The sequence below is a fragment of the Mizuhopecten yessoensis genome, unplaced genomic scaffold, assembly GCF_002113885.1.
Source record: "Mizuhopecten yessoensis strain PY_sf001 unplaced genomic scaffold, ASM211388v2 scaffold7473, whole genome shotgun sequence".
In the NCBI taxonomy this organism is placed as follows: domain Eukaryota; kingdom Metazoa; phylum Mollusca; class Bivalvia; order Pectinida; family Pectinidae; genus Mizuhopecten; species Mizuhopecten yessoensis.
Window position 1 is genome coordinate 1665659 of NW_018407065.1, and position 12211 is coordinate 1677869.

Genomic DNA, 12211 nt, shown 5'->3' on the forward strand with positions numbered 1-12211 from the left:
CGGAAATCGGGTTTATAATGCCTCGGCGACTTTTGAAATTGATTTGTTTTTTTGGTTATTAGAAAGAAGGGATGCAATTTGCAAAAAATATCTGAAAAGCACGTCTTAACGATAATAGCTGGTGCATAACTACCCTTTACCTTAGTTTACTGAAAGATCGATCAAATTTCTTTTTTCTTTTCCTCCCATTCACGTAGTTATTTCATTAAACATTAGAAACACAAACAAACATGTAAATGTCAATATTTCCCTTATTATCACTAATTCAAATTTGTGGTTGTAAGTATCAAAATTGGTCCAATATGTCTTTTACAATCTCAAAATCTGACAAAAACATATTAAATATAATGTACTAGTGTAATGCTATAATGTTTAATTCATATCAACCCCATATGTGTATTACATGTACTTATCAATGGGAAGCAAATCCGAGAGAAGAGTATGTGAAGGGTAAGTATTGCACGAAATGCAATCAACCTTTATATTAAAATGCCGTAAACCAGCCTAGCCCTCTTCTTGTGTGGGACCTTTCTCTGTCAAATACTCCATTAGATTATTGTTCGACAATGTCGATTCAAAGGCTGTTGAATTAAAATCAGTGGCGTGTTTAAATAAATCAGCACAATTATATAACATGAAATACATGTTTATACGTGATTTTCTGAATTGAAAATGGCTATTCAAGAGGAGAAGGTCCACACAATCACATCACGATGAATGACACAGTAGTACAATCTTCGTTAAAAAAAGAGTATGCATAAGGTTTTAGCGGAAGATTCAATTTCGTCGGGGAGCATATCTAATTCCGACGGGGAACATATCTGAATTGCAGTTGACAAGTTGGAGTCAGGTCTTTATAAGTGAATGAAATTCTTAATCACAGCCGGAAATACGATAATGCCAAGGGAACTCCACGATCATTGAAGTATTCAAATCATTAATCAGTTAATCTCAAAACTTTCACATTTTCATTTGATGCTTAAGACTATATGGCTCTCATACCGTCAAACGACAAGTATGCTTGCTTTGTTAAAATATCTAATATACACAATCAAAACATCTCGGACTGAGGTTTGATGCTGAATTTAAGCTGTTAGAAAGTTGTCAATATTAATGGGTATTAAGGACTCAACATATTGTCATTAAATATTCCGCCGGGGAACATATCTTTGTTATATCAGATTCCGCCCGGAAATATAATTAACAAGTTTTCACTTCACTTTTTCGTCGGGATTTCTGAAGAACATAACAATTTTGAATGACAGTAGTTCACATCCTTCTGGTCCCTAGAAGCCCCCAATACCACCCAACTACATCAATTTAAACTAAACAGGATATGCAACAGTGTACCGGACAGGCCAGGGGAAGGTTTTTTCTTCAAAAAGTGACGAGAATATCCAAATCAATCATTTTCATGTTCAAACATACTGTCTGGTATGGACCCAGTGCCTCGTCCAACTAAAGCAATCAAGTTTCTAAAATATTATTTATACGCCTTTTTTTTGTAAATATCACTGCCATTTCACCAGAGTAAGATTGCTAAGCTTATATCCTTAATCCGCCATTCTGGATTTTGATTTTAGAAACAATATGCATAGCAGTTAATATATGAGGCTGACTAGTTATTAAATGGACCGGAAATAGTATTGACGATTGTCATTTTCACCCCTTACTGTATCAAACGAAACTATATAAAATATACATCTGTATATGTTGTGATCGAGGTTTCCATGAGGCCTAAGTAATTGAAGCAGGACCGCCATATTTTGTGAGCTATATTAACGATTGCCGTCACTTTGCATTAATCATTTGATGTTATCTCATTATTACATGTGAATGTTTTTTCTTATCGGAAACAGCTCGGGTTTCTCCCTCCTAATGTTAGACTAACTTGGGACCGTTTAAATTATAACGGAATTCTCGAATGGTTCCCATTTCTTGTTTGTCGCCTGACGGAATAATAACCATAGAAACCTCGCCATTGTTTCCGCAAGAATGGCTGTTCCAACAGTCTGATTGTACATATATTGACTGAAATGCATGTTTAAAATATTTACTTCCATTTTGGTTACCATGCTTCTTGATATGTGATGTAAACAAGAATCTTTGTCGAAGTATTGTCAAACATCTGTAAATGTTGTTTCCCGGCGGAATCTAATATTAGTAAGATCTGGCGGAATCTAATATTAGTAAGATCTGGCGGAATCTAATATTAGTAAGATCTGGCGGAATCTAATATTAGTAAGATCTGGCGGAATGTTTGTTGACATTATATTGAACCTGTTCTGTTACTTTATCGTTGAAGTCCTTCAGTCCTTGATAAGGATGGACTCTTTTTATTACGATCTAAGTTTAATATCAAACTCCTGTCCGGGATGTTTTGATCGCGATTATTGGAGTTTTTTTTTACTAAAAGCATACCACATTTTTCGTTTGACAGCATGACAGTCGGATAGTGTTGAGCATCCATTGAAAACAACATGGTTTTGAGATTGACCGATACATAATTTATATTCCCAAAGGCCGTGGGATTCCGTAGATAAAATCATGTTTCTGACAGTAAATTAAGATTTAATAACTTATTATAAAACTGACTCCAGGAATGTTGTCAACTGCAATTTTGATACGTTCTCCGTCGGATTTAGATATGCGCCCGACGAATTCGAATCGTTCGTTAAAGGTCGGTTGTATATGTAGCATAACACTGAAGCGTGCCATGTTTCCTAAATGGATAGAAGATTATACATTTGCGACATCCATGGTAAACACCTTTCCCCTATACTGTCTATTATTACGTCATACCTTTGCTTCAGCTGGCATTCCCTGGATAGTAGTAACATTGGTATTTGATAAAGGACTTGTATATTGTTTTATTTAACGCTTGTTAAAACATTTTTGTTAAAACCTTTTGTACTTTAATCGCTCAGTTATGATTTTGCAATTGCATTAAATTCACGTCAACTAAAAATAAAGTTTTCAGAAACATTTTTATAAATTATAAATAAGCAGTGCAATATAAATTGAAAACTGGCAATATTTCATTTTTAAATCGTATCAACTAAATACAACGGATTTTAGAGTATATTTTAGGAAATGATAACACTTTCTGTCAAAATATTATAATCAATTTGAATTTATCGAGTTTTTTTTAAAATACAATACAATAATGACATACCTCTTCCACGAGCTCCATCAGATCCTTAAGGAAGCCATTCAGCTCCTCATTCTCTATTGAACCATTTTCATCCTGTTTAAGAGAATAACTTTAGATGTCAACTAGATTCCATTCACCTGGGTATGATTTTTGTCTCGAACTTTCCGCCTTTCCGGATTACTTTTATTTTGTTTGAGCTGAACAGACATGATGTACTGTTGTATTCCAGGGTTCTACATTATAGTAAATGATAAGGACGTCATTAACCTCATAACCCAGGTGAATAAATGTCGTGAGCTGCAGATTTTGTACATGATTTGTGATGTTGATATGTTAATATAATCCCTATATATGGAATATTCAATGCAGGCCGTTCAATTGTATTATTGAATCATGTTTTCCATACACGTTTTTCTTCTTGAGGGTAGCATCATATTCAAGATACTAGATTTAAGTATTGAAACAAATGTATTTGTTCTCTCTTGTGTCCTAGATTATATAGAAAATTCTGGAAGATTTTAACCCTATTGTACAACATATTATATTATGTATCAGTAATTTCCTGTAATTCTAGTGTTACTGGTTAATATGGCACTGTGTGTAGTGACAGTGACTTTGACGTGCCGTAACCAAACACTATATCTACCCTGTTGAAGTCTCTGATATTCCAATTAGACTGCTAATCTCTCTCTCTCTCTCTCTCTCATTGTATCTACCTATCTGAATATATTACATCTATAATTTACATGCAGTAGATGTTTGAAATGTATGTCTTTCTATATGGAAAGGGCTTTCATAGGCAATGCCTGTGCCCAATCCTATTGTTAATTGCAACAATAAAATAATTTTGAAATGAAATGAAGACACTGTTATTTATGTAATTTCTTGTAGCTTTTCTTAAAATTTTCATGTAACACTGACTTTGGACACATGCCAATAAAGGACATACCCTGTCGTAGAGATTAAACACTCGTTTGATGTCATCGTGAGTCATTTTGTTAGCACTCTGTAATGAAAAACAATAATAAATTACCTTAAAATGCACATTAAAATTTAATTATATTCTGATAATGAATTTTACAATTATTTAGTCTTTGTTGTTCAATTCAATAATGACAAATGGTCATTAATCAATTTAATCTAATTTCGCCGAACAGTCTCAATTATAACCAGTTATTCCCTATGCTAAATGAATATGCTGCCGTGTATACCTATTTATCGAGTAGCACCTGATGTTGAATATTGCATATCTCATGCATCAATTGTGCAAACATACTCTAATTCATAAGAATAAAAGGAAAACTGTATTACAGATATATCCAAACTGATAAGAAAAACCACAGTCCAGTTGGACAGGGGTCCTTAAATATAATACAAAAGCGATTATGAGAATTGCAAGTATTATAAAGGCATTGAAATATCATACTTAAAATATTAAAACAATTACTAGTTTTACTACTTACATATATAAATTATTTTCAAACAATTATGACAACAAATGGTATTACTTACATCATTTTAAATCATACTAAACCTAATATGACAATCACTAGTATAACTACTGGAAATTTAAATGCTACTCAAACTAATATTGCAAGCACTGGTGTCACTTCTGGCACTTATATACTCAAAACAATATAAAGATTAACGGTATAACTAATTGCTAATTGCATTTATAAATCATACTCAAAATTATATGATAATTACTACCATTACTATTGGTATTTATAAATCTTAAACTGATATGAACATCACTAGTATGAAACTTCTGACAAATATATATGATACTAACAAATTATGAAGCAGTAGCCTTATGCCCTTATTGAAGCTAATGCGTACGTAGGAGTATGTGATATTAGCTAATGTCATCCATGCATTATCATGGAAATGCCATGATGACAATTCCGTCTTTGCGTATTGCAGAGTTATCTTCCCATGTGAGCAGGTATTGATTGTTACGTCATTGGTTGTGAGAGTAACGTCATCAATTGTTGAGAAAAAGACGTAATTTTCTCACACAAACTAATGACGTAACAATCAATACCTGCTCACAGGAGAAGATAACTCTGCAATACGCAAAGACGGAATTGCACACTCAGTGATAATAATGTTTCTTTGGGTGACAAAGAAAACAATTAAAACAAATCAAAGGAAACAAATTAAGTTGAATATTAAACTACAAGTGAAATATGTGAAGCGCTACAGAACATTAGTTTAAATATATGGTATTGCCGTTAAGCATATGTGTAAACACCTTTAAATGATTTGGCATAAGCTTATTCAAACTTAGAATAAGCCATTTTCCAAGTTCAATGTTACTGAATATATCACATTCATCACTTACCATCAGACATTGTAATTGACCACAAGTTGAGAAAACGTGTAAGTAATTACACTAAATGTGTAATTACACTTAAGCAACACAGACACCTTTCCCTGTACATGTGTATATCTATATTTCATTATTACAGCGCATTTGACGTAAAAATTACATCATGATTGCATTTATTGCGATTCGTTGTTGAAAATTGAACATTTAACTGTGATAGTCAAATTTATTTTCCGAACCAAAAATGTACCAGAAAAGATTGGTACACATGTTCATCTGAATTACTCAAATATACGTGCATGAAAACATAACAGATCAAGTGTTTTTAATAATTCGAACCATTACTATTGTTTACCTATGCTCGCATACAATGAATATTCACCTTTAAGTTGAATTATATTTTCCATATATTGAATTCAAATGGCGAATTACAAAATATAACATAAAATCAAACAATAACTGAACCACTGGTAACAACTGACCCAAAGTCTCTAACGGTCCATGGTATATTCATGTTAACTGCGTACGCCAAATGAACATAGAATTTTCAATTACATTTTTTTATTGAAAAAAAGAGTTTGTCAAGTATATCGTATTTAGCAGCAACACAAAACGTGTTATACCATTGAATAGTGATAAATAAGTGACCAACAGCAGCTATGTAGTGACCTATTGTGTGCTAATTAAACATGCATATAGCTTCTTATAATTGGTTACAGTTTATTCTCGTTAGTAAACACACAGGGTTGATGTGACAACTACTTTGTAAACTTCGACATATAATGAAACTGTATTCGTCATTTTCATTTCGATTTTTTGCAGACTTGATATGATCATGAAGAAGACAACGTACACACATTTGGCAACCCTAGGCAATTCTTTGGTAGTAACAATAAATGAATTTATAACTTTGATGATGTGTATATATATTTATTTCAAAACATATTTATTAAACTAGTTCATCTGAACTAAAAGATGTACGGAGTTGGGCATAGATTTGTAACAAAACATGTATTGATCGCTTAAGGAAAATAGCGTTGTACACTGCAATATGTTGACCCTAATTGTATAATTAAATAGCTCATGACATTGCATATATATTAACAATTTGTTTTTTATCCAGTAATAACGATTTTTACGTGTACTCAAACGAAAACTTTACATCAGTTTCATCACATCGAATGCAAAGTAAAAAATACCCCAATGTGCGTGGAAAAGGAATAATGAATGTTTCTTGTCAAGAGAATTAGTCTTGCCCTGGGTTCGGAGAGCTAGCACGCACTGTACAAGAATAATGATGTGACGTCGTGTTCGAGCGAATGAAGCACGACGTGGATGTTGCATTTCAGTACTAATTTGTAAAATTGCAGTCAAGAGAAATCAATCACACGTAGACAGATAAGTGGTAACCCCTGGCAAAAATCTGTTCTGGACACATAAAAAATATTTCCCCTTGCGCTTGATATTTTTCTCTTCGCTACGAATGAGAAACAATTTCTATTATTACCCAATAGTCTATATAAATTATAATTAGTCATTTTTGACTGTTTCTTGCCTTTTGTCCAATTTATGCTGTAGGGGTGAAACAGTCAAAACTGTTTTCCCGGTCAGACCGAACTGTTACCCGGCGCGAATTCGATGCGCAGAAATCCCTCCTCGAGAGCCCCGTTAAAGCGTTTCGGTGACCGCGACTCAGTGTTGAAGCAATGGCAACATTGCATGCAGCATTGATACTAATATTTATTTTGTAATAAACCATTTGTTTCATGACTATTTGGGGATCAGTCAAAACTATCATTCCTCGGTAGGGGAAAGCCCTGTTGAGCTGTTTGCCCTTGGCCTAGCGGGCTCGGGCAAACACTTCCCCAGGGCCTCCCCCTACCGAGGGATGATAGATTTGACTGTTCCCCAAATAGCCATGAAACAATTGTATAATGATATGGTATATATATTGCTGCGGGTTTCCTGGTGCTTAAGCACTTGAACTGATTGAAATAAGTATCATTGATAGACTGAGTATCAACTTAATACAATTATTCATAGTATGCTAACATATTGACTTTAATGGACGTTAGAAAAGAAATAAAGACTGAGTAGTTGGTGAATATCTTCAGAATGATAATAACCTGACCCAATTGTTAGATATTAACTGAGTACTAATAGCCTGACCAACTGTTGGGTATCCACAGAATGCTAATAGCCTGACCAGTTGTTTGGTATTCACCACTGAGTACTAATAGCCTGACCCATTGATGGTTATCAACTGAATGCTAATAGCCTGACCAACTATGGTGTTTCCGTGAAGTGATAATAGCCTGACCAAGTGTTTTGTATACACAGAATGCCAATAGCTTGACCAGTTGGTGGGTATCCACTGTATACTAATAGCATGACCAATTGTTGGGTTTCCACGGAGTGTTAATAGCCTGACCTTTTGTTTGGTATATGCAGAAAGCTTATCGTCTGACTAATTGTTTGGTGTCCAAAGAATGCTAATAGCTTCACTAATTAATATGTATCAACGGAATGTTAATAGCATGACCCATTGCTGGTCATCAACAGAATGCTAATAGCATGGCCAATATTGTTCGGTATATAATGAATGCTAATAGCATGACCAATACTGTTCGGTATCTACTGCTAAAAGCTTGACCAACTGTTTGGTATCCCCCGAGTGCTAATAACCTGACCAATTTTTGTGTATCCACGGAGTGTTTATGGCCGGACCCATTGTTTGGTATACATATAATACTTACAGCCTGACCAATTCTTGGGTATCCGCGGAGTGGAGTTTTTATAGCTTGACCAATTGATGGGTATTTACAGATTTATTAAAGACAGTAGATCAGTACCCATAGAACGTTAAGTGACTGAACAGTTGGTAGGTATCAACAGAATAATGATACACTAACGAAACGATGGCTTCTAAATAACCTTAGACAAGTTGATGGGTATTTACATAACACTAACAGACTGACCAGTTGTGGGTATTCGAAGAATGCTTTCATTTATTAAAGTTATATGTTTACATTGTAAAGCGTGCGTATATACAAGGTGTTTGTGAAGTGGTTGCAACACATTATCCAACATTGGTACACTGTGGTTAATATGCTGCCTTTTTGTTTTGTCTTTTAAAAACAATCTTGTACAAAAATAGTAAATCAAAATATTCTATCTAAGCGTATCGAAGTAACAAGTAGACTTCAATACAATATAACATCAACAAACAGTCGTGGCGAAATGTTTACATTTTCTGAATAAAATATTCTGATCTTATCTGTAGGGTTTTAGTTATGTACGTATAGCTCATTGAGGCTGCGTGTATACGACAGTTACAGGAGTGCTTCATACAATATATGGTTAAAACGTCGTCCTTTTTGTTCCTCTGTATTTTATGCTTTTCTTACATTCATGTATATAAAATATGATACTTTATAAACATTCATTTGATAAACAAGTTACATTGCATTTGAGTTATGTTGCTTTCAATACAGGTATTCCGTCTTTTCGTATTGCAGAGTTATCTTCTCTTGAGGGCAGGTATTGATTGTTACGTCACTTGTCTGTGAGAGTAACGTCATCAATTTTTGAGAAAACGACGTAATTTTCTCACACAAACCAATGACGTAACAATCAGTACCTGCTCCCAAGAGAAGATAACTCTGCAATACGCAAAGACGGAATATGAAGTCAATTTTCTCATGAAACAAACGGTAAAACGTATAAGCCTTAAAAAGAACAAGTTGGTTTTTACGTGCATATTACACTAAAGACATGGTATACATTTTCATAGACCACATCCGGGTGTTTCTATATATATTAGCTACAATGTATATTGTAAATTCTACCATAACTGAGAATTACAAAATAGTTTGATAAAGCAAACTTTGACAACTCTATTTTGGAAACATCAACAGAAAAAAAGAAAAAAATAATTCTGACTAATCCAATGTAAGATTGCAAGAAATGTGCTGAAAGTTGTATAAAAGAGGAAAGGAAGAAAGAGGGAGATGAATATCGAGTTCATGCTCCATGCCATGCGATGCGAGTACATGTTGTGGAAACTTATACGTAAGTGAAGCTCTATTACATCGTTCTTCATCTGAAAAGTAGACATATCTATGAGTGAATTCACAAGAGATGTCTTTATTGAACAATCACAAATACCTGAAACTTACAATGTGCAGTCATCAAACAATCATACATGTTTAAACACACTAACCTTTCTGTCTATAAAACACAGAGAACAGATTCTTAATAAAGATAACACGAATCGAATCGTCGAGCTGCATTCTAGTAACATTCAGCAAGAATATTTAATATCTAAAGTCATATTATTTCAAATCTATTGATTAGACACCTGCTTATTATAGTGGTCAAATATAAGCCCATTGTTATATGTATTTAGAATTAGTATTTAGTATAGGGGCGCATTGTTATACATTGACTGCTAATATGTATTTTTTAAATTATTTAAGCTGTACTAGTAAATGAAAGTCATACATGGTATCAATGTACTGGTACGGCTGTCATGACAAATAACATTCCTTTATAGGTCATCTATGATGAGATATCACGAGAGAAAATGTCACCAGATATTAATACACTGTGGGATCAACGTTATGGAATTTAGGGCGGTACGTATACAATGTAATGCAATGTCAAATACGAGACGGGGAAGAAACATAAGAACCGTTTATGTCACATTGTTTGTTAGCAGATTATCAAGTCTGTTTCACATTATCTGTCTGTCTGATTATCTGGTGTATTTCACATAATTTGAATATTAGATTACAAAGTCTATTTCAAATTTTGTCTCTGTCATATTATCTTGTATATTTCAATTTGTCTACGAGATTATTTTGTTTATTTTACATTGTATGACAAGCTATCTATTTTGACATTGTCTTTCTAAAGACATTTTAGTCTTAATTTTACTGTCTGTTAAACAAATTATTGAGTCAAGTATACAAGCAAACCTATCTCCAACGAACTGTTTTCAATTTATAGTAGCCTTTAAAATGTTATCGTTAGAACTGGAATACTAATTTTGTTCAAAGGGTATGGAAATAAATAAATATTATAACAATTGTACATTATGTTTTCAGAGTAGTTGTTTTTTTACCAGTATATGTTTCTCATAAACTTTCACAACACCACAACCGTCGTATCTATTTTTAGCATTTACGCAATATGCGAACAACCACAGCGCATATCTAACAAATGACAGAAATAAAATATTGCATAAAAGAACAAAACGTAATCTTATCATCTTTTGCAGATTTAGCCAATGTAAAGGACATACCAAATGCACACTTCTGTACCAATCAAAATAGCATATTTCTTGATGCATACATTTGTACCAAACATAATTTTCTATGTATAGAAATTCTCAATAATGTAAAACTAATACATGAAAGAGCAAAAAAACCAGCTTCAAGTGTTGTAGACGCTAGTGCGAGCAATATTCAAAGTACTTATTGATAAATGCGCTACATAACTGAAAAACACAGAAGCTACAAGGAGGAAGAAAAAAACATGCACATCTGTGAAACAAAACGAAAACAGACTCACTATCGCAAGCGTCTTTTATGGGTCCGGCAGTGACGTTCAATTTTATAATATTGCAAAAGAAAATACAAAACGGCCTTAATAATAATGAAAAGACTTTCACGTAGATTGTAGAAGTTAATCATGAACCTGTCAGTTATGTTAATGAGCCGCCGGGATCACTTGTGGAAATTAAAAAAGTTGTAATTTGAATTATCACTAAAAGTATTGGCACATCTGTCAACCTCTATTTAACTAAGAAATTGAACAACATGATCAGTACATTTTTCTTCTTATACCGCTATTAATTATACTTGAACAGCAAGTACACCTTCCTTCCATCCTATTTGATCAACTCCATTTACATGTATAGTATAAACTTTTGCCAATTAACCCGTACTATGTGTATGTGTAGTATTATCTCTGAAATATTGCAATGGCTCCAGCTATTTGAGGCTTTCATTTTTCAAATAATTAAAAAAAAGGCATATATAAACAGTAGCTTATATGGGGACGGTAGGGACTATACTGATTAAAGAAGACACCATATTAAACAAATAGAGAAGGTTGCATCTAGAGGGATATTTTAACGATTTCTTAAGATCTTTAAATTTCCCACTAATCTGATGAAATAATACTTATAGTTCCCGAATCTGCGTCTCACTATATTAGTTCTAAAAAATATGCATATTTTGTAGGTAGTCCTAGGATTGATTGACCTTTGACCTCACAAGAGACCCCTATCGATTGTACCCGCCGTTATACATCGAGACACACCCACGATCAATGGTCGTGGCTGCTTCCTGTGGAAATCATTCAAAATGTCTTAATATAAATTATCTTTGCTACCAATAGATACTTTAATAGAACGTTGATGGTGGTGAGATAACTACATATCGAACGGTAAACAAAACAGGAGCTGTTTAAAATGGTCGGAATGTGTACATTGCCATTATAAATATTATATTGCGACAAATTTTATTATATTCATGTGCCAAATAGAATGTCCCTAAAATTATCATAATAAAACATGCTTTAGAATAAAAAATCATGTGAGCGTGAAAGAAAACAAATACAATCGCCATACCTTATGGATGTTTCGCTATCATAAATAAATGGAAAACCAGAGTCTGTAGCATTCTATCCAACATGCTCTCTATACTAGTGAAGCTTAATTA

The 12211-nt window shown here is 33.5% G+C and overlaps 1 protein-coding gene across 8 annotated transcripts in view; it reads right to left on the bottom strand.

Annotated features, from left to right (window-relative positions):
• LOC110453618 (calbindin-32-like) overlaps window positions 1-12211 on the bottom strand; it is a 74201-nt gene that overhangs the window by 4682 nt on the left and 57308 nt on the right. For 3 of the 8 annotated variants that reach the window (XM_021502637.1, XM_021502640.1, XM_021502644.1), the window contains 3 exons: window positions 4104-4160; window positions 3176-3247; window positions 2803-2823 (listed from right to left, as the gene is read on the bottom strand). In XM_021502637.1, the coding sequence (XP_021358312.1) occupies window positions 2803-2823; window positions 3176-3247; window positions 4104-4160 (150 nt within the window). Of the gene's footprint in view, window positions 1-2802; window positions 2824-3175; window positions 3248-4103; window positions 4161-9573; window positions 9586-11057; window positions 11070-12120; window positions 12136-12211 lie in introns of all 8 variants that reach the window. The other 5 variants (XM_021502638.1, XM_021502643.1, XM_021502641.1 and 2 more) reach the window with 4 other exon arrangements.